The sequence below is a fragment of the Xenopus laevis genome, chromosome 2L (assembly GCF_017654675.1).
Source record: "Xenopus laevis strain J_2021 chromosome 2L, Xenopus_laevis_v10.1, whole genome shotgun sequence".
Lineage (NCBI taxonomy): Eukaryota > Metazoa > Chordata > Amphibia > Anura > Pipidae > Xenopus > Xenopus laevis.
This window is the reverse complement of record NC_054373.1, coordinates 187659776-187684068: the sequence shown is the minus strand read 5'-3', so window position 1 is coordinate 187684068 and position 24293 is coordinate 187659776. Positions and strand designations below refer to the sequence as shown.

Sequence of the window (24293 nt, the reverse complement as noted above, 5' to 3'; positions counted from 1 at the left end):
TCGTTTACTCAATTATATCATTTCCTAAATGTCACCATCAGGAGGGCTGGACATACGGCTGATATTTACAATGAAAGAAAGAAACAATATTGGAGTGGGAAGCTGCAAAAGTAATTCATTCATGTTAACCCCTTTCATTCCGCTCCAGTTTATGAAAACTTTGCCTTTGGCTCATTTAATGTTTCACTAATGTTATCTACAGGCCTAGAAACGCTGGTGGCTCAGGATCTCTAGACCAAATGGGAAGCTTATTGCCCTGTGTTTGAGGGACTAATCAGCCAGATATGGAACAAGCTAAAGAGGTCAAAATAGTTTTCCACCATTAATGAGGACCATCTGCAACATGAACTTGTGCTAATAATCAACCACCTGAACTGCACATGGATTTTAATATTGATGCCATCATTCAAGGGGTTGTTCTCCTTTAAATGAACTGTTAGTATGATGTAGAGAGGGATATTCTGAATTTGCAATTGGGTTTCATTTTTTATTATTTGTGGTTTTTGAGTTCTTTAGCTTTTTATTCAGCAGCTCTACAGTTTGCAATTTCAGCCATCTGGTTGCTAGGGTCAAATTCCCCTAGTAACCATGCATTGATGTGAATAAGAGACTGAAATATGAATAGGAGAGGCCTGAATAGAAAGGTGAATAATAAAAAGTAGCAATAACAATACATTTGTAGCCTTACAGAGTATTTGTTTTTTTAGATGGGGTCAGTAAAGCTGTAAAGAGTCAGAAGAAGAAGGCAAATAATTAAAATTGAAGGCCAATTGAAAAGTTGCTTAGAATAAGCCATTCTATAGTAAAATTTGATTTAAAGGCTAACCATCCCTTTAAATGGGTGAGCTAGAGAGTCAACCTCCTGGGAACTGAATCCATGTGAATTCTGGTAACAGAAAAAAAAACTGAATTTCCTTCTTGAAACGTATTGGCTTGTCTAGGCAGTGGCCTATCTTGGTTCCAATCTGCTGCAACTTATATAGAAATCAGAGGTAAGAATGCTGAGAAGTTTGATTTCATATTTGTTTGTAGCCAGTTTGTAGCCATGCCATTTTTAAAGAAACGGAGCCAAATTATTTCTATGCAGAACAGAAGAACCCTGCTCCTGCCCTCTTGTCTCTCTCTTTTGCCAACATATTCTTGAAGCCTTGGTCTACTTGACTTTTTAACATACTGCTGCCACTTGGCCTAAGGGTGAGCTATTATATAACTAGATGTAACCTAACTATCTCTTATTTGAAGATCTCCACTTGGGTGCCTTCAGCATCCATATTAACTGAAACCTTTTGTGTCAGGCTCCTGGAACCATTTCACCTCTTTAATGAAGTCTTTCCTTACAGGCCAAAAAGGCCCTTCTATCTTCTTTTAATACTTTAAAGCAGGGATCCTTAGGGATCCCCATGAGACACATTGACCATTGGCTGTGATTGGCTAGTTGATAGCCCCTATGTTGACTGGCAGCCTACAGGAGACTCTGGTTGGCAGTACATTTGGTTTTATGCAACCAAAACTTGCCTCCAAGCCTGGAATTCAAAAATAATCACCTGTTTTGAGGACACTGGGAGCAACATCTAAGGGGTTGGTGAGCAACATGTTGCTTGTGAGCCTTTCTTTCTGGATGAAGTACTATTTGTTCTCACTTATGACCAGCCTACTGACTAGGATCTCTCTGTTTAAAGGGTAACATAGTTCTTCCCCTTTACATGGCACCAATTACGTCTTATATTCTGCTCTTATGTAGTCAAACTAATACTACAGACAAAGAAACAAAACCAAGTTCTAGTATCAAGTTACCAAGAATAGGATGACTTGATACTAATATTGTTTTACTAAATTACACTTATAAAGAGAGCCTTTGAACAGTCTGTCACAACATTGACGGGTATATGCAAACAAATTACCAACTGATAAACATGGGTTTCCAAGTTTTTGTTATAACTTATTGTTCCATATTGATTAATATCAAGTATTTCAATGAAACCTAAAGATCTTCAGTTCTGTAGGCCTCACTTCCAATAAGGGAAAAGGGCAAAAATACAGTGCAAAGCACCATGTTTTTTTGGCCATAAGGCAGCTTGTGCCAATAATTGTGACCCGACTACTCAGGAGCACATATTTGCACCTAACAGTGAATGGTGTCTGCCAATGGAACATTGGTATCTCCTTGCAAATCCCTTTTTTTTGCACATCATTTTATGGATGTAAAAAGGTCTACTCCAGGGCTGCATTCCGCAAAGGTGCAACTGGTGCAATGGAAATCAGCACACCCTTCTACCCTTTAATAAATGAGTCCTTGTGGGATTTAGAGATGTAGTAACAAATGAGTTAAATTTTCAGTTACACTAATTTTATATTCTTTTCATTTGCACTCGCTGCTTTGAAGCATCAGTTTGTATTACGCCAAGAGATGAAATTCAATTACTCGCCATTATTTCCGTACAGCGGAGCTTTCAATAGAACAATTTAATATGCTCCCTTCCATTCACTCTCTTGCTGTACTGTAATAGCATTTTACTGCACGGAATCCCGGCATTGTTCTAGAGAACGTAAAAATGTGGCAGGCCTGCATTGATTTGGATTTCTTTTGGTTAATTACTAATTATTAGCACCTGTTGGATTAATAATGAAGAAATTAATAATCATTGGTTTAGTTCAATGATTTAAGTTGAATCATTTGACCACTTTTTGGCTGAAGTATCATTATTATGAGGAGCAAATACACCAAAGCTTTACATTGTCCTCTGAGGAGCTTCCTAGAATTTCAATAACAAGTGAGAATATTTTTTCAATTTACTATTTCACTTACCCCTCTAGAATCAATCACCCCAGGCTTGGCATTAAATTTTACAGTCTTTAAGCGGGCTCTCTCCTTTCTTTCAACCCTGGAAGAAAAGAAGGTAATTATAATACATGATGGAGCCTACTGGCAATGTATTATAGCAGCACATGTATAACCTTTACAAAGGGAACAACAATATTACTGGATCAGAGCAACATGTCCTAAGAATCCTGTTGAGAACCTGCAAAAAATGGATTGGTGGAAATTACCACCTTTTGTTTATATTTTATTAACGAGACCTGGAGTGGACATTGCCCTACTTGTAACTGATCAATCTTGGGTTAGATGAGTAATATCCAACTTGTCCTCCAACTTTAGAGGAACCTCTACTTCCAGAGTTCTCAGACAGCAGAAGACGGGTATCTCCAAAAATGGAGTGGAGAGTGTTGAAGACTCACATCAACTGTAAGGCCACAGTTTGGGTTAAAATAGTCAAACTTTTGAACTACAGGAAGAATTACCTTCACACTTTCTAGACTTCCAAATAACTACTGGCTTCTTTATCTATTGCTTTCCTATTGTGTCCCCAAGAACAGATCTGTTGGTTGAAAAACTTGACATCGGTACCACGTGTTTTCATTGTCTCCAGAGTGTTAGCCCCACATTCACTTGCAGTAAGGTGCCACATTGGAGTTATTAGAAGAATAGGTGGATAACAATCAAGTTATTTATCTCTGACTTTGATACAGTTATAAGTATACAGTACCTGTGCACACAACCATATCTGAAGACTGGTGCCACTACTATTAGTCCTCAGTCTGAAAAGTGGGCAAGGCCAGTTTTCTTAAAGGAGAATAAAAGTTCCAGTTGGGGGGGGGGGCAAATCTAAGGACACCTCCCAAGGAGTGATCCTCTTACTTTTGTATGCACAGTAGGGTTAAAACAAAAAAGCTGGCCTTTCCACTCTTCTGAATAAAGAAGGGAGAAAGACGATGGCTCACTGGCAATTACCCCAGGCTGGTGCTGTTTTCTGCTAACTGGAACACTGGCCCAGGGTATCAGGTAAGTCATTACAATCCTTGGGAGTGCCATAAAATTGGGCACCCCCCCATCGATTGGAGCTTTTGTTCTCCTTTAGATTACCCATACCTAAATACAGTTGTGATATTTGGTTATTGCATTATTTACAGCAGCACTATGGCTCGGCTCTTATATTTACAGCAGACGATTAAGCAATCAATGTATATATTATCCCATTTTGTCTCCATTAATATTTATACATTCATTCCTTAAATATACATACTGGAAATGAATCCCTGAAAGATTTAAATGCATCAAAATGATGAATGGCACACAGAGCCATCATGGTGATTGATCTGCAATATTCCTTTACTTCTATTTTAAAAGCAAAAGAAAGTGCATTTCAGCATTTTCATGGCACTTATTTGATCCGTGTCCAGTCAGTGAATAAATAATCAATCAAGTGGAATAGCTGGACTGATACTTAATGTATCAGCAAAATTAGATTTTCGGTGGCATTCCCTGCACTGTGCAGAGATTCCCCTAGTGCACTGATCTTGATATTGATATTGGCAATTAACCACTATGATCCCAATTCTGACCCCCAGACAGAATATAGGGCAAACAGTATCAACAAAGCATTAAGCTCTTGAGACATTTATGGATTGGGAGCTGTATTTTGTATTGATTGTGTTATGACCATGGTTGGACTTTAAAATGACTGTTATTGTTACTATCCTTGGGCAGACTTGTTAACTGAAGGGAAATGTATTAATTGTTGGTTACATGCCATGCAAGCAAAGAGAAAAACAGTGATTACATTGCAATGATCAATGAACAGAATTCTAACTATGTTGATCTCTTCTGTTGCCTCTACATGGCCCATTGAGAGCAGAAAAGGAAGCCTACTATAATAAATTCATAAACTAGGAAACCATTTATAATGAATTTACAGCCTTATCCATCCAGGTGGTGAGAGCGCTGTTTATGCAAAATAAAATAATTTAAAATGGGGCTACAGTTAGTCTAAAAGGGCATGATTTCCTTCATTACTTATGGGTTCTGCATGTGAAATGGACATACCCCTAATGGGATACCTACCTGTGAGAGGACTTCATAATAACTCTGCCAACATTCATATTCAGCACTTCTTTTCACTCCTTGCAGTAAACCTGCCTTGTTAACCTGATCTCTCAAGTTTCCTTGAAAATATTGTAATGCATTTCCAATTCAAATTGTAAATGTTCTTGCAACCTACAGTGCTTGAAACCTTGTGTGGAACCATTCAACTGCATTCATCCACAGCATGGAAGGGTATGTCCTACTGTCATGCTTTGTTAAATCAGTGAGCATAATTCTTCTCAGGTTCAGCGTGCATAATACTGCTAAGCCAACTGAAAAAGATCAGACTCAAGTGCATGAGGCGGAATGGGAAATACATATATTTAGTTCACTGATTTTAAGGTCAATCGTCTTTTAATATTGGTTCTCTTTAACTGCTTTAATCTAGAGATCAACATATATCCTTGTATCTCCCTGCTGAGAAAAAGAAAAAAAGTCCCTGTATATTTTAATATAGAAATGATTAACATCAGTATTTTGTTGTCACCAGACTATATCCTTTTATCTCCCTGCATAGAAAGAAAAAAGAAAGAAAGAAAGAAAGAAAGAAAGAAAGAAAGAAAGAAAGAAAGAAAGAAAGAAGAAAGATCCTGTATACTTTATTCTAGTGATCAACATCATTATTTTGTTGTCGCCAGATTATATCCTTTTATCTCCCTGTTGAGTTTAAGAAGAAAGAAAGAAAGAAAGAAAGGAAGGAAGGAAGAAAGAAAGAAAGAAAGAATGAAAGAAAGAAAGACCCTGTATACTTTAATCTAGTGATCAACATCATTATTTTGTTGTCGCCAGATTATATCCTTTTATCTCCCTGTTGAGTTTAAGAAGAAAGAAAGAAAGAAAGAAAGAAAGGAAGAAAGAAAAAAAGAAAGAAAGAAAGAAAGAAAGACCCTGTATACTTTAATCTAGTGATCAACATCATTATTTTGTTGTCACCAGATTACGTATATCCTTTTATCTCCCTGTTGAGTTTAAGAAGAAAGAAAGAAAGGAAGGAAGGAAGGAAGGAAGGGAGTAAGGAAGGAAGACCCTGTATACTTTAATCTAGTGATCAACATCATTATTTTGTTGTCACCAGATTACGTATATCCTTTTATCTCCCTGTTGAGTTTAAGAAGAAAGAAAGGAAGGAAGGAAGGAAGGAAGGAAGGAAGGAAGGAAGGAAGGAAGGAAGGGAGGGAGGAAGGAAGGAAGACCCTGTATACTTTAATCTAGTGATCAACATCATTATTTTGTTGTCGCCAGATTATATCCTTTTATCTCCCTGTTGAGTTTAAGAAGAAATAAAGAAAGAAAGAAAGAAAGGAAGGAAGGAAGAAAGGAGATAGACCCTGTATACTTTAATCTAGTGATCAACATCATAATTTTGTTGTCACCAAATTATATCCTTTTATCTCCCTGTTGAGTTTAAGAAGAAAGAAAGAAAGAAAGAAAGAAAGAAAGAAAGGAAGAAAGACCCTTTATACTTTAATCTAGTGATCAACATCAGTATTTTGAGAAGAAAGAAAGAAAGAAAGAAAGAAAGAAAGAAAGAAAGAAAGAAAGAAAGAAAGAAAGAAAAAGAAATACCCTGTATACTTTAATATAGAAGTTATTGTCTTGTAATGTTGTCTCCAGAGTATGTCCTTTTATCTCCCTGTTGGGATTAAGAAATATAATTTCTAGATAGAAAACAGCATTTTAGGTAGACCTCAGCCATGGAGGCTGGCTCTCATGACTATTCACAATCCATATCTAGCAGATGAAGTAGGCCTACAGACGTTTGAAGCATTGACACTTCACATCATAACTAAAGATGGCCATACACACACAAATAAATAATCATACAAAATGTTATCGTGCATTGTGGCCCACTTATCCCTTCCAAAATTCAGGTATATTGGTCAGTTCAGAACAGGGCAGGTTTGCAAATACCATCTTCTCATGCACCGTATTGGCCAGAGCATGGTGCATCAGCAGAAAATAAGTTATTTCTTGGAACATATGTCTTGTTCTACTTCCTTTCTAGCTCTAAATATAACCTTCGGATTACAGCACTTTTCTTACAAGATACAAAAGAATGGACATCACTGCTAAAATATTGATTACATTGATTGTCCCAGCAAAAATTACCAGCTTTCTTAAGTGTTGGTACAGAAATATACGTTTTTGAAAAAGTTGTGATATGAGGAGTTTAAGAAAATTCTCTCCTGTTGTTTTTTTTGTTCACTTATGAAGGAAGTTTCTGTTTTATGAAAGAAGCCTGGAGCTTTCAAGAATAGTATGTTTTTATTAGTTTCTCTTTGCTTTTCAAATATCTATGCTGAATAGAATGAGAAGAGTAAAGAAAAGAGAGAGATTCCGGAAAAGTTTACAGCAACATTTAGATAAAAGCTCAATAGGGGACTATTTATTAAAATGAGGTCACTTGTTTTTGTTCAATTCAAGAAAATTGTGTCAAAAACCTCAATCTCTAATTTTGTTCAAATTCTAAATTTTTTTACAAAATTTATAAAACAAAAAAATCGGTTAAATTTGAATGAACCTGGCAAGCTTCTATAGGTGTATTTTCAACATTCATTGGTAAAAAATGAATGGAACAAGGGAATTGTAATGTAACTGTTGGGAAAAATATTGTCCCCAAATGAACATGATCAAGGTTTTTTTGTAAATATGGAAGCAATTTTAATTTTTTAACAATAAAATGTATAAAAAAAGCTAGAGTTTGAAAATGAATAAAGCTGCCTTATAATGGATGTCATTCTGTCTTGTACATCAGATGCAATGTTTTTCCCAGATATGGGCCACATTCAATTCAGTGAGAAAAAGCTTCATCACGTGAAAACCCATGGATAATTTGGACAATATGGGGCAAATTTACTTAAGGTCGAATATCGAGGGTTAATTAACTCTCGATATTCGACTGTCGAAGTTAAATCCTTCGACTTCGAATATCGAAGTTGAAGGATTTAGCGCTATTCGTTCAATTGAACGAAAAATTGTTAGATCGAACGATTAAATCCTTCGATTCGAAGGATTTTAATCCATCGATCGAATGATTTTTGTTAGACCAAAAAAAGATAGCTAAGCCAATGGGGACCTTCCCCATAGGCTAACATTGACTTCGGTAGCTTTCAGGTGGCGAACTAGGGGGTTGAAGTTTTTTTTTAAAGAGACAGTACTTCGACTATCGAATGGTCGAACGATTTTTAGTTCGAATTGTTTCGATTCGAAGTCGAAGTCGTAGTCGAAGTAGCCCATTCGATGGTCGAAGTAGCCAAAAAAAACATTCGAAATTTTACGTTTTTGTTCCCCTTTATTCCTTCACTCAAGCTAAGTAAATGGGCCCCTAAAACTGCCTGAGTTTGCTAAACCGAATAAAATCACCCAAACTCAAATACTGGCCCAGATTCAGTCAGAAATAACATATCTCACAGTTTATCCCATGAAAGCTCTATTGAAGTCTTTGAATCTGAATTAGGAGAACAGATTTTTCTCCTCAAACTGAATCTTGTCCATTAGTTGTTACTCATGAAATAACTTTTTCTTACTTACCTTGATTATGGCCCGGTATTTGAGTTTGTGTGATTTTATTTAGTTTAGCAAAATCAGGCAGTTTTATGTCCAAATTCTTTTCATTAAGAAGGTGCAAGTTCAGACACTTTATTGTTACCTACATTTTGCAATTATTTTTAATTGTAGGGAAAATGGTAAAAAATAATTCCCTTTTAAGTTAAAAAAAATATATACATTTGGATTGACTTATTTATCCATTCAGGTCAGTGTTAGACACATTTTTTAAGACTTGTGAAAATGAACCAGGTGCTCATGAGCCAGACCTTCAGCTTGAGGAGAAACACCAAGGGGCAAATTTACTTATGGTTGAATATCGAGGGTTAATTAACCCTCGATATGCGACTGCCGAATTGAAATCCTTCGACTTCGAATATCGAAGTCGAAGGATTTAGCGAAATTTTGTTCGATCGAACGATTAAATCCTTTGAATCGTTCGATTCGAAGGATTTTAATCCATTGATCGAACAATTTTTATTCTACCTAAATAAGATAGCAAAGCCTATGGGGACCTTCCCTAACAATGACTTCGGTAGCTTTTATGTGGCGAACTAGGAGGTTGAAGTTTTTTTTTAAAGAGACAGTACTTTGACTATAGAATGGTCCAATAGTCGAACGATTTTTAGTTCGAATCGTTCGATTCAAAGTCGAAGTCGTAGTCGAAGGTCGAAGTTTGTTATTTTCTATTCCTTCACTCGAACTAAGTAAAAAAGCCCCTAAATGTTTCTTGTAAGAATGAGCAGACACAAACTGAACCACAGTCAATATATGCTGACTATTATTTCATTAAAAAGTTTCAATATCCTTTAACATAGTGAAGCCTGACGCATTTCTTGCTCCATGTAGCGCTTACATGGGACACGAAATGCGTCAGAATTTAGTTTCATTCTTACAAGAAGCACATTTTTTTAAGCCAAAAATAATTCCCTATGCCATACCTTCTTTTGCTGGGTATAACTCCCATCTCCTCGCTGTCTCCATCCTGAGTCACCCTTCTGGCTTGCCACCATTCATCATCAGAAGCATTGATCACATGTAGAATGTCCCCATATCTGAAGCTGAGCCCTTGACTAGGGAGACCACTGTCTTTGCTCTTTTCATAGTCAAACATGGCTCTGTAACAAACATCAGAGAAATCACATTTGAAATACTGTATTTTAGGCATTTTCATGAAAAAACACTGGGATAAGAATAACAGTCAACAGTCAACAATCTAAAAGTAGATTTCGAAATAGAAAGATTAATAGCAGAAATAAGGCTGTTTTGCTTCCATTACCAATTATAGTGACTGCACCTTGATCAATGGATCTCAGATGTTATGTAACAAGTGTGCTTAAAAAAAATACAGTATATTTATACTAATGAAGACATTGATGGATCCCATTGATGCAACTCTATAATGATGGTGCTCTCCTAGGGAAAATGCATTACCTGTTCTCAGAATAGCATAAATGAACATTGGCAACCGTTGTCCATATCTAAACAGTTTCTTTTCCTTTTTAATTATTAATTTGATTACTCATCTCTGTACTTTCCCAGTTCGATAAGGTATTTCTTATAATCCTGCACTGCCTACTGAGGGTTAGACAGAACCGTCTTGTCTTCATTGCACACACCCCATGATACCATCTGCAATTCCAGACCCTACTTCTTTAGGAAATGGATTTGTTGTACATATGGTACACGGCTATTATGAATGATATTATGAATCCGTTTTAGGAAAGATGGGATCTTGCCTACCCAGTCGTCATCTAATCATCCCACATAATAAGGACTCTTGGCTGGCGAGTAAAGTGCCTCATTTTGTGGTTCGTGGCTATAATGAGTCCTCTAATGAAATGTTGCCACTATGAAAGGTTTAACTGCCCCTTGGCATGTGTTATCCTAAGTAGCGTTGTTATTCTTGGTAAATAAACTGTTATGGGGGAACGGTAAGAATATCAGTAGTGTGAGCTTCATAAAGAATTGCCAGACTTGTTGCTGCAAAATGATTTTATCATGTTCTAGTCTGGGAGCTGCACCTTCTAGTACAAAAAAATTGGAGCTTTGAACAGCAACGTTTTCAATTTAATAGGCCTTTAAATCACATATTTGGGGCACACAAAGCAGTAAAATGATGGGAGCCATTATCTGGGAACCCTTTATCCAGCAAGCTCTGAATTATGGGAAGGCCGTCACCCATAGACCCGTTTTATCCAAATGTTTAAATGTTTAATGTTTTCTCTGTAATAATAAAACATTAGCTTGTACTTGATCCCAACTAAGATATAATTAATCCTTCTTGGAAGCAAAACCTATTGCCTATTGGGTTTATACAATGTTTAAATGAGTTTCTAGTAGACTTAAGGTATGAGGATCCAAATCATGGAAAGATCCATTATCCGGAAAACCCAGGTCCCAGTCACTCTGGATAACAGGTCCCATACCTGTATAAAGAAGTCAAGAGGACCATGCCTATTTCTCCAGTTCAGTCTATTTCACACTAAGATACTCCAGGTCAGCGTTCCCTTTAAAGCATCTATTCCTCTATAATATGTTAATGAAGAATATCAAGTTCACTCTGATAGGCTTATTTATGAAAGAAGTGCAAATTGCTAAAGTCCACCCAAACGGGGTGGGATAATGGTAGGCGCTTTCTAATTATCATGTTAATTCACTGTATTTTCTTAATGGAAGTAGGTTCAATTGGAAGCATATTCAGCATTCAGCAACATAGAAGAATACTATCCATTTAAGGTACGGTACAGTAATGTAAACTCTAAAAACGTGTATTTAATTACTCAGAACACTCTTCTGAGCACTTTTGCACTTTACATTAATTTTGTTTCTAGTTTTCAAGATACTAGCCATTTTTAAACTGCCACTATAACAGCTCCACTGGCTGAAAATGAATTTCCTGAGAAATGGAAAGTCTTGTGATGTTTCTCTGCTTAGACCATTGATAGTGAGTAGATACAAGTCATGTGATATGTTATGATTTCCGAGCAAGAAACTCATTTTCAGCCGACTGTTGCCAGTCAGCAGAAATGAACAGCAGGTGGCGCTGTTGTTTACGATTTATTACATAAGAAGTTTAAAAACTAGTCAAAAACTAGAAAATAAATTATGTAAAGTGCAAAAGTACTTAAAGGGTACTTTGAGGGTTTACAATTCCTTTAAACGTTTAAAATGCGTTGGGTGCAGGGTTGGACTGGGAGACCCACCAGGGCTTCTGCCTCAGGGCCCACCTCTGGACCCTGCAACCCTCCCCCGCTGCGCTTTGTGCAGTTGCGCATGCGCATCATCAGCTCGCACACTGCTGACTGTTTGAAGCAGGAAGAAGACCAGGGTGTGGATCTGGTCTGGCGCGGCCCACTAAAGCCGCGGGCCCATCGGGTTTTTTCCCAGTGTCCCACCAGTTCAGTCCAACCCTGGTTTGGAGTGTAGGTGCAACACACAAAAGGAGCCCTGGGGGTAACACATCCCCAATGGGCATATCCAAGAAGTGCTGTATTGGTGCTAAGCACAAGTTGTTAGGAACATGTTACATTGACACAAGTACCTAAGTGAATTGAGTTTAAATACACATTATTTGCACTTGCTTTAGCAAACGAGCCCCCCATATCACAAATATTATTATACGCCTTTACATTTCACATGAAACTTTACATTCAAGCATCCTTGGCTGCGTAAGGCAATTCCCGAAACAGATTGAATAATAAAATGACTTAGAAATATAATTAGCCTCAAAAATTGATGAACATTTCTGTTAGAAAAACATTCCGTATTTCCAGCAACTGACAACGGCCAATAGAGGCTCTTTATGGTGTTTTATTTTTTATTTTTCCAGTTGGATTCCTATACGAGCTCTGATGGTGCGATTGCATTTATAATGCATGAAACTCCATTATATCCAGATGAAGCTTCTTGCTGAAGCCAGACTTTACTGCATCTAAGCTACTGATCACAATAATAGAAAAATATCACGTGAGTAAAGCAATGCAGGCAGGATTGTGCAATAACGATGGACATTATTGTTTTAAAACCTTTTTGGAAAACTTTTAAGGGACAGAGTTCCAGGGTATAGAACTTACAGGATAAAAAGTTAATTAACAAACCCCCTAAAACTGTGTCGGACTCTCCCCCACCCCCCTGGCCTTCTTCTTCTCACGGCCACAACGAGGGCCAGGTAGGGAGGTCAGGGCAGCTGCAAGGGCTTCAGCAGCGGCGTAACTAGAACGCCATTTTATACGTTTATGGAGTCGGGAACACCTTCCATCAATTAGAGAAACAACAAATGGTGTGAAATACTTATTGAATATAACCATTAGAAAAAAGAATGACCCTTAAGATTGCACCTTAAAGGAGAATTCAACCCTAATGTTAAAAAACTCTTACCCTACATAGACCCTCCTCCCCCAGCCTAATTGTTACCCCAGCAAATGCCCCTTTTTACTTACCCATTCAGGCATCGGAGTTCATGGGTAGGGATGTAGCGAACCGCCGATAATGTGTTCGCGAACGCCGTTCGCGAACACCGGCAAAAAATGCGAACAGTTCACGAACAGTTCGCGAACTTCGAACATCCGAAAATTGTTCGTTTCGAACGATCGAAGGATTTTAATCGTTCGATCGAACGATTGAAGCCATTCGATCGAATGATTTCATTCAATCCAATGGCTTCGATCGTTCGATTCGAACGAAAATCCTTCGATTTTAGCGATCGAATGGTCGAATGGTCGAACGATTTTGACGCGAACGCCTATTGGCGAACGTCGCGCAACGTTCGCGAACTTGCGGCGGACGCGAACAGCCGATGTTCGCGCGAACAAGTTCGCCGGCGAACAGTCCGCGACATCCCTATTCATGGGGCGCCATCATCAGCCGCTTCGGTAATCTTTGGAATGAGGTTGGCGCTTTGGCAATTTTCGTGAGTTTCGGCCCATGCGCAGTTGTCGCCAGACAGAAAATTGCTCCATTTGAGCATGAGCCGAAACGCTGGTCTAATTCTGAAGATTTTCGAGAAGGAGAAGAAGTTGGCGCCTGTGAACTCCAATGGCTGAATCTGCACCGAGGGGCAAGTAAAACTTTAGGGGCATTTTCCCGGGGTAACACTTAGGCTGGGGGGAGGAGGGAGGGGGGTCTATGTCGGATTAGGGTTTTTTAACTTTAGGGTTGAATTCACTGCTTCCAACGAAAAGAAAAAGAAAACAACTTTTAATAACCAAATGTAAAATAATTATCCAGGGTAACAAATAACGCTAATTCACTAAAGTGCGAAGTTGCATTGGCCAATGTTGGCGTTACTTCCGCAATCGAAGCGAAGATGCACTAGCGTTGCCTAATTTGCCCACGGCGGGAAATGATAAAGTTACTTGGACGTATATGTTGCAGCAAATTGATTACATTACACAAGTCCAGGGAACCTTAATAAAGACAATAGAGTTGTTATATTGCCCTACACATGAGCCCAGTGGATAGTTTATGTTCCAAATGTTAGGAAATATATGGGGGAACCCTGCTACCCAAAAAATTTTTTATGGTCCTTTGCAGGGTATCGCTCTGAAAAAAGGAAAAAATACCAGCGTTTTTTGGGACTTAGAAAATGTTTGCAGTAAATATTGAGGAAGTCCTATGCATTCCATTGCACTTCACCTGGTCTGAGCTGGCGAGGGCAAGTCTGGCAAATGAGGTAACGTTCAGTAAAATCGGCACCTTAGTGAATTTGCGCCCGTTAGGCGAAGTCCCTGCAGGCGGTAATGCTCGCGAATTGATGCTAGAGTTAACCACTTTGCCCTTTAGGGAATCTGCCCCCAGGTCCCACTCCAAATCCTCCCACGTCCAGTCCCGACTTGCTCCCCCCTTCCTCACCGGTAAGAAAGCAGCTGGGGAAAATCGGTTTTTATTATTAGCTATAGAGGAAGTGCCGGGCCAAGTCAGTTGGGCGCCCAAGGCAACCCGACTGACTACATTGCCCCCTTCTGAAGTGCGCGCACGCACAGGCGCTCATGGGTGATCAAGCGCACAAGCCAATCGTCCGCACGAGCAGGCGCAGAAGAGTGCGCGTCTGGGAAGGGTACGCGCCTAGGAAGACATTGATTGCTGCTACAGGTGGGGAAAAAAGCGGCTGAACTAGGGGCAAGGCGCAGAAGAGGTACGGTGCCTGGCGCCCCTCCACATTTGCACCCTAGGCACGTGCCTCTTCTGCCTACCCCTAGTTCCGGCCCTGATAGAGGATACAAACCCCACAGTCCGGGACCTCCTCTATAGTTACACCTCTAGGCTTCATTCAGGGACTGGTTCTGCCCAGTCAAACCCTAATCCAAAATAAGCAATGAAATGATGCTCGATTACCAATGCCTTCATGTAAGTTTATTTGAAGGTGACCTTCCCTTTCAGATAAACATATTCCTCAGTATGAGAAGCCGGCAGCATGTTGGTTAATATAAACTCAGAGGGAGAAGAACTGATTATGGAAATGTTTCTTACAAACCTCGAGAGCTCGTTGTAAGCCCAGGAGACTAATGTACCATTTGTAGCCTCTGTAAGCTCAACACTCCTAAATGAAGGCCATAAAGCAATAGACATATGGTGCACAGAGTGAGGCTTATAAGCTGGGGAACGTTGGAGTTATTGGCGCCCAACTTGATAGAGCTGCACCATACACCACCCTGCGGGTCATCAACTGAATGTGACTTTTACTGCATAATATGAGCAAACTCAGCTTAACCAGGCTCAGCAGAAACACTCGAAGAGCCGAGAGCAACACAATACTCTACTTTTTCTATGGTTACAGCATTTCATCGGCATCCGAGATGTTGCAGGCGCCATTCCCAAATTTCTCCCAGTGGTGTTGTGCTATTAAGCTGATAGTTCCCACTGGAGATTCTGAAATGTGGAGTGTGTTGGCTTTGTTTGGCTGATTAGAAAAAAAAAGAGTCTTGTGTCTTTGGTTTCACCTGAAAGCTCTTGATGCTGAGGCTGTGAAATATAACGAACTGAAGGATATTAACTAATAAACTGCTGAAAGCTAATTCAAAGACAATTATAAAAGTCCTGTTTGAAACAATGATCAACAAATCAAGTTTGTTGAAAGCCACCTATGGTGCCTACACCTACATATTCAACAAGGCAGATTTACTAAAGGGCAAAGTGGCTAACGCTAGATTCGCTATCGTTACCACCCGCAGGGACATCACCGATTCACTAACGTTAATCAATTCGCTAGCAAAAGACACAGGCGCAAGTAGTCATTCTCACTCTATCGACAGGCGACTTTTCACTCTGCCGAATGGTCGTTACTCCGCAAAGTCCAAAAAACGCTGACGACTTTTCCTTTTTTCACCCTGATTGCCTATAAAAGACGTCCATACAACTTTCAATTTCCCGCCCTACGCAAATTGACCTGAGCGCAAGATCCCTAGCGAAGTTTTGATAGAAAATAAACGCTAGCACATCTTCACTATCAAATGCTGGCATCGATGAAGTAACGATAGTTCAGCGCCCACGATGAAACGCTGCTTTTTAGTGAAATGGTGGTCTGAGCGCATTTGCGCCTGGCGAAGTGTTGCAATGGGTGCGAAGCGGTAAATCTGCCTCAACATGTCTAGTGAGCCTGGACTCTCCAGGGTTAAAATCAGCCATTAATAAACAGACTTGTTAATGTGAATGAATTTAGTTGTCCACTATGATTGCTGATCCTTCTCATGAAGAGCCTTTGATGTTGACATCAGGTGAAGAAAGAGGCCATGGTTGGTGTTAGACTTCACACTGATATACACACTGTTCAGCCATCCCAATACTGCTGTCCGCATCATACTACAGGTATGGGGACCTGTTATCCAGAATGCTGCGGACAGGGGTTATACAGATAATGGATCTTTCCGTAATTTGGATCTTCATACCTTAAGTCTAGTAGACAATCAAGTAAACATTAAATAAAGCCAATGGGATTGTTTAGTCTTCAATAAGGATTAATTATATCTTAGTTGGGATCAAGTACAAGCGACTGTTTTATTATTACACAGAAAAAGGAAATCATTTTTAAAAATTTGAATTATTTGGATAAAACGGAGTCTGTGAGAGATAGCCTTTCTGTAATTAGGAGCTTTCCGCATAATGGCTTTCCAGATAATCGATTCCTTACCTGTATAAGTTAATATTCAGGTGAACAGACCTTTAAATGTACTTTTTATCTCTTCCCAAAGCAAATACAAAGGCAGCTGCTTCATCCCGCGCTGCAAATATTATGTTCCAGCCCTTCTACATCCCTCCAGATGGTTCCCCCGATTGCTAAAAATCTCACTGTAGTTGTGAAAATCTCTCCAGCAGTTGGGATTATAATCATTTCAGTAAACATGGACCGATGATCAACTCAGGGAGATTATTTTATTTTTTATTATTTCTCAATTTACCTAAAATAAGATATTATGTCAATTTCTTTTGCCTATAAAATATTCTTCTGGCGTATTCCCTGCAGACAGGAGGTTTAAAGCTCATTTCCCGTAAGCCGCGCCGAACTAGAAAAGGATGTAACATTTCTCTAAGCGGGTTTGCAGTTCACTAATCTTACAAGTGCAGGAGGAGAGAATTTGTTTGGGTATAGGATTCCTGTTTGAATAATCTGTGTGTCTTGCTCCTCTTGCAGAAAGTAATGAATATAGATGATAGCAGGATGGATTCAGAACCTGTAGCTTTGCATTATGCTAAAAAGGGGTTATATCTTCTCTGTTGCCCTGTTTATGGTCAACCTTTGCTTGTTCAAAACACAATGAAGGGGTTTATATAGGATATTCCTAATATCTAGGTGAATCTGTCTTCACAGATTCATTATACCATTTGGCACATTAAGAAAAGATGATTGGTTAGTGGGTGTGAATTGTGTATTGTAACTAGATGGGTTTTGCCTTCCCAGTAGGTGGGTTGGATATATGACACAATATTTGGTCTCAACAAGTGCATAATATCATTGCAAGTTTGGTTGAAAAAAGACACACATCCATCAAGTTCCAGGGCCAGATGGTATTCATCCCAGGGTAATTAGCGAGCTTAGCTCTGTGATTGCCAATCCTCTTTACTTAATTTTTCAGGATTCATTGAGTTCTGGCATAGTGCCGAGAGACTGGCGAATTGCTAATGTGGTGCCTCTATTCAAAAAAGGATCCCGTTCTCAGCCTCAAAACTATAGGCCAGTTAGTCTGACGTCAGTGGTAGGAAAGCTTTTTGAAGGGTTATTAAAGGATAAGATACTGGACTTCATAGCAAATCATAATACTATGAGTCTGTGCCAGCATGGTTTTATGTGTAATAGATCTTGCCAGACTAACTTAATTTCTTTTTATGAGAAGGTGAGCAGGGACCTGGATTCTGGGATGGCAGTGGATGTGATTTACTTAGACTTTGCTAAAGCATTTGATACAGTGCCAGTTACTGGTTAAATGAAGGAATGTTGGCCTGGAACATAGTATTTGTACCTGGATAGAGAACTGGCTAAAAGATAGACTACAAAGAGTGGTGGTAAATGGAACATTTTCTAATTGGACCAGTGTTGTTAGTGGAGTACCGCAGGGCTCTGTACTAGGTCCCTTGCTTTTCAACTTGTTTATTAATGACCTGGAGGTGGCCATTGAAAGTACTGTTTCTATTTTTGCAGATGAGACTAAATTGTGCAGAACTCTAGGTTCCATGCAGGATGCTGACACTTTGCACAGTGATTTGTCTAAACTGGAAAACTGGGCAGCAAACTGGAAAATGAGGTTCAATGTTGATAAATGCAGGTTATGCACTTTGGCAAAAATAATATAAATACAAGTTCTACACTAAATGGCAGTGTGTTGGGAGTTTCCTTAAATGAGAAGGATCTTGGGGTCTTTGTAGATAACAAGTTGTCTAATTCTGGGCAGTGTCATTCTGTGGCTACTAAAGCAAATAAAGTTCTTGTATAAAAAAGGGCATTAACTCAAGGGATGAAACATAATTATGTCTCTTTATAGGTCCCTGGTGAGGCCTCATCTGGAGTATGGGGGCAGTTTTGGACTCCAGTCCTTAAGAGGGATATAAATGAGCTGGAGAGAGTGCAGAGACTAAGTGCAACTAAACTGGTTAGAGGGAGGGAAGACTTAAATTATGAGGGGAGACTGACAAGGTTGGGGTTGTTTTCTCTGGAAAAAAGGCGCTTGTGAGGGGACATGATTAGACTTTACAAGTACATTAGAGGACATTATAGACAAATAGCAGGGGACCTTTTTACCCATAAAGAGAATCACGTACCAGAGGCCTCCCCTTCAGACTAGAGGAAAAGAAGTTTCATTTAAAGGAACAGAGTAGGGGGTTCATCACAGTGAGGACAGTGAGGTTGGGGAATGCACTGCCGGGTGATGTTGTGATGCTGATTCAGTTAATGGGGCAAATTCACTAAGCGCCGAAAATGCGCTAGCGATGCCTTCACCGCACTTCGCCAGACGAAATTTCGACAGGGCACCGCTGATTCACTAAAATCCGAAGTTACACTCAGGGAGGCGAAAGGTAGCGTAGTTGCACTACCATTAATTTAGTCAAGCAAAGCGAAGTTGCGCTAGTGTTGCCTAATTTGCATACAGCACCAAGTTAAAGTACAATGGACGTATATGTAGCAGCAAATACATTACATTACACAAGCCCAGGAAAGCTTCATAGAATAGAATAAAATAAATGTGTTATATTGCCCTACACATGTGCCCTCTGTATCGTTTAGATGCAATATGTTAGGAAATGTAGGGGGAAGGAGAGTACCCCCAAAAACATTTACGATCTTTTTCAGCTTCAGCGGTCTCTATTTTATAAGTATTCATTCCCATCTGAGCCTAGAGTAGGGCAAGCTTCTGAACTAAGATGTATTATCCTCTCTGAACTTTGTTACCTGGGGAGATAATACAAAGAACTGAGCCTTCTCACAGCAGAGCAACATCAACATTAGAATTAATCCACTCAAAGGTGATTTGGTGGCAGAAAGGGCAATCTTCAGAGGCCCTAGGACTTATATGGGCCCCTCTGGATACAAGTTATGTAACACGCCCGTAGGTGGACCTGAGAATAGTGTGATTTTGTTGAGCTTTGCTGCCAGTGCCTCCTGGATACCTCTTTGTTTTGAGCAACTCCCTGCAACTCCCAACAGTGTGTGTGTGTGTGTGTATGTGCCCTTTAAACACCTTCCCCTCCAATGAGTCCTGGGAGTTTTCTGGTGTTCAAATCAACCAGGAGGAAGTAACAGCAGTCAGTAGTGTTGCTTCAAACCAATAACTAGCACTAGGGATGCCAAGGGGAATCTGTCCCTGCTCCTGAGCTCACCCACTCATGTCCCTGTCTGGTGGCTTGATCACTGCAAGGATATTCACCCCAACTACCAGAAAGCTGCTCACTAAATAAACTGCCACTATATCTTGCTCCTAAAGTGACTATATCACAAACTTCTGGTAAATAAACTTTCCTAACCAGGGTCAGTCACCGGCTCAGACCCACTACTGTACCCACCTCTCTGCAAGATGGGATCCAGGGAGAGCCCTGATCATGTGTCCTCTCCCTTTAATACTTTTAAACACTGCCACCTACTGGGCAACAATAACCTAGACTAGATCAAATTACAATGGACCCAGGAAAGGAGACAATAGCTGCCTGGGTAGAAATATAGGTGTTCAAATATATAGGGGAAACTGCATGAGCAAAACACTTAAAGGAGAAGGAAAGCTCCAAGACAGTTTATTGCCAATAGATTAGCCACAATAGTGCAAACTAGAACGATATATTTATTCTGCAGAATGCTTTACCATACCTGAGTAATCAGCTCTGTTTGTTTAGGATAGAAACTGCCATATTAGCTTGGTGTGACATCACTTCCTGCCTGAGTCCCTCCCTGCTCACTTATAGCTCTGAGCTCAGATTACATCAGGGATGGGAGGAGGGAGGGGGAGAGGAGCAAACTGAGCATGCTCAAGCCCTAGCCCTGGAGGTTTAAGCTGAAAACAGGAAGTCTGATACAGAAGCCCATGAGTACACAATAGAAGGAAAGAAATGTGCTGTTTCTTTTGACAGAGGACTCAGAGCTGCATTACTTTGAGGGTTTACTGGTGTATTTATATAGACCTTTCTGATAAAGCTTACTTACTTTTAGCCTTTCCTTCTCCTTTAACCCTTAGGGTATCTACAATTACTTTGATAAAATTATAAATGAAATATTATTTGATAATGAAACAAATGATGCTTAATAGATGTCCTGGAGTCTCCAGCTGTTGTCCAGCTACATTGTCAGCAACAAGCGGCAGCTTCGAGTAGTTGTAACATAATCACTTTTCTGACTCCCGAACTGAATACATTTAGTGTGTCTAGGAACATATTTAGAATCAAAGTCTTGAATTATTGAACATGTTTGTTAAGAAAAGGAAGGACCATTTGCTAGAAAACACATATAATGAAATACCAGGGGAAATGGTGGAAAGTACAAATGTAACAAGTTTTTACTTACTGCACTTTAAAAAAGGGAAACAGCAAGTCAATCACTTTATGTGAAGACAACATACAGAGTGGCTTCTTATTTGCAGTAAACCTGCCCGAAGGCTCTCAACACCCGAGGGGCTGAATTAAGACTCTCACCTAATCACTTCTGAGTTCACTCCAGTAAAATCTCTAATATACAGTTGGTAAGGATATATGTCACTCTCCTGGAGCTCGAATAGACAATTGGCAGGGATATATCACTCCCCTGAAGTTTCTTATATATGATTGGTTGTTATGTCACACCCCTGACATTTCTAATATTTCATTGGTTGGTCTATGTCACTCCCCTAGAGTTTGTAATACAGGACTGGTTGGACAACTTCACTGTCCACAATATTCTAACAATAATATCATTCTCTGTTACTTTTGCAAACAAATCCTCTCCTCCTGTTCATCTTAATGTGGGGGTGCCTCAGGGTTCTATACTTGGTCCTCTGCTGTTCTCCTTGTACACTCTCTCTTTAGGAGACCTTATATCTTCATTTGGCCTTAAATATCACCTCTATGCCGATGACATTCAGATATATTTAGACACTCCCTCACTAACCTGCTTAGTAGCTACTGTATCTCTTCCTGGATGAACCAACGCCAGATCAAGCTCAACTTGGCCAAGACTGAGCTCATGGTCTTTCCACCCAAACTGAGCCCTTCTCTTCCTTTCACCATTACTATTGATGGCATGACTATTAACTCGATTAACTTAGCACACTGCTTAGGGGTCATCTTTGACCAGTCCCTCTCCTTCTCTAATCATATTAATAATACTGTCAATATAATACTGTTTCTTTCTCCCCAATATAGCCAAGATACGCCCATTTCTTTCACAAACAACAGCCAAAACACTAATCCATGCTCTTTTCTTATCCCGTTTAGACTATTGCAATCTCCTCCTAACTGGTCTTCCTGACTCCCATCTCTCTCCCCTCCAATCAATTTTAAACTCTGCTACCAGGATCCTTCTGCTCTCTCCTAAAACTAAAATCCTTAGCATGGCTGCCTGTTAAGCAAAGGATAACATATAAAACCCTTCTACTAACATTCAAAGCCCTTCTCCTCACTCCATTTCTTCTCTTGTCTCACTATATGTTCCTGGTCGTCTTCTCCTCTCTTCTCAGAACCACCTTCTCTTCACACCATCCACATCCACTGCCACCTCTCGTCTCCACCCTTCTATCTTGCTGCTCCTTATCTCTGATATCCCATCCCTGAATTCCTCCGTAAGGAATCCTCTCTTAATCTCTTCAAGAAAAAACTAAGAGTTTACCTTTTGGACCACTAGAACATAAGCCTAATCCTGTCCCTTCTGACTATGCCTTACCTTGTGCACTTTTTCATCTCCAATTTGTACCTGTATGTTAGCCTCTCATCCACTTAGACTGTCAGCTCTATGGGGCAGGGACCTCCTTCCCACCATGGGGCAGATTCACTAAAGGGGAAGTGACTAACGCTGGCGCAAATTCGCCAGCATGACGTCATTTCGTTACTTTGCCGATTTACTAACGGGCGCGTAAATTCGCTAGCGAAGTGGACCTACTCTAGCGCTACTTCGCACCCTTACGCCAGACGAAGTTGCGCTATGGCGAAGGGACGTAACTACGCTAACTCACTAACTTGCGGATTTTCATGAACGTTAACTCTTGCGCCAGACTTGCCTTCGCCAACTGAGACCAGGCGAAGTGCAATAGAGTAGATAGGGCTTGCTTCAAAAAAAGTTGAAATTTTTTCTAAGCTGGCGTATTCCTTTCTTAAGGGTGATAGGCTGAAAAAGATTGTACGTATGCAAATTAGGCATCGCTAGCGTAACTTCGCTTTGCTTGACGAATTAACGCTAGCGCAAATTCGCTACCGTTTGCCTCCCTGAGCGCAACTTCGGATGTTAGTGAATTAGGCGCCCTGGCGAAGTGCGGCGAAGGCGTCACTAGTGCATATTCGCTGCTTAGTGCCCCATGTCTCTTACACATAGCACTTAAGCTCTTTGTCCTATGATTCTGTATATATTTATTATGTGATTTGTCTCCCCATGTATACTTTTATATATATATATATTGTACTTTTATGCACCGTACAGCGCTGCGACTCCTTAACAGCACTTTACAAATAAAGTTATACATACATATATACATATCATCAGTTACCAACCTCACTTTCTAAATGATAGCTAGCTTGCTCCTATAGAAGACCCATAAGCAGAGTGTTGTTATTCTAATAATCAGCAAATAAATACAGGTATGGGACCTGTTATCCAGAATGCTTGGGACCTAAGTTATCCAGATAGGGGATCTTTCTGTAATTTGGATCTCCATACCTTAAGTCTACTAGAAAATCATGTAAACATTAAATAAACCCAATAGGCTGGTTTTGCTTCCAATAAGTATTAATTATATCTTAGTTGGGATCAAGTACAAGATATTGTTTTATTATAACACAGAAAAAGGAAATAATTTTTAAAAATCTAGATTATTTGGATAAAATAGAGTCTATGGGAGACACCTATTCCATAATTTGGGGCTTTCTGGATAACGGGTTTCTGGATAATGGATCCAATACCTGTACATAATTATTATTATTATTACACGACAATAATATTCATCCAAATAGCCACTATTGTAGTTGCTGGAACTGGGTGAAAAATAACAGAAAATAAATTAACTATAATATATATATATAATATAACAATATAATAAATAATAATTATATATATTTTCAAAATAAATGACTCAGCCTGAAGGGGATTTAGAGAACTGATCCAATTATTCCAAGTTAGGATTACTTATAATGCCGGCAGAATATTGATCTCTGTGGGTTTTGATAATGCGCTGATATCTGTTTCTGTAAAAATCAAGATAAACTAGATCTAAGGAAAAAGGTCAATTCATGGCAGGAGTGTGTGGGTGTAATTGGTATTTATATCTCTGCTATACTCAATATTTGTGCACAAATATCCAATATTAAATAACAGTAGCTGATTATTTTCTTATTGGGTTACATACATGCATAGACAAGCATTAATGTGACATATGAAACTTTGCTTTCTGTTAGGGATGCACCAAATCCACTATTTGGGATTGGGCCGAATCCCCAAATCTTTAGTGAAAGATTCGGGCGAATACCGAACCAAATCCTAATTTGCATATGCAAATTAGGGGCAGGAAAAGAAAAAGTGGAAAAAATTCTTCTTTTGTGACGAAAAGCCTGTGATTTCCCTAACTGCCCCTAATTAAACATTACACTAAATTAGGATTCGGGTTTGGCTGGGCACAAGGATTCTGCCGAATCTGAATGCTGCTCACAAAGGCCGAATCCTGGCCGAATCCCG

The 24293-nt window shown here is 39.5% G+C and overlaps 1 protein-coding gene across 9 annotated transcripts in view; it reads right to left on the bottom strand.

The window, feature by feature from the left end:
• LOC108707614 (disks large homolog 2) overlaps positions 1-24293 on the bottom strand; it is a 659829-nt gene that overhangs the window by 47198 nt on the left and 588338 nt on the right. For all 9 annotated transcript variants that reach the window (XR_005965552.1, XM_041582854.1, XM_041582851.1 and 6 more), the window contains 2 exons: positions 9409-9585; positions 2807-2882 (listed from right to left, as the gene is read on the bottom strand). Coding sequence is in view for 8 of the 9 variants with exons in the window: in XM_041582854.1 (XP_041438788.1) it covers positions 2807-2882; positions 9409-9585 (253 nt within the window). In the remaining variant the exon portion in view is untranslated. The remainder of the gene's footprint in view (positions 1-2806; positions 2883-9408; positions 9586-24293) is intronic.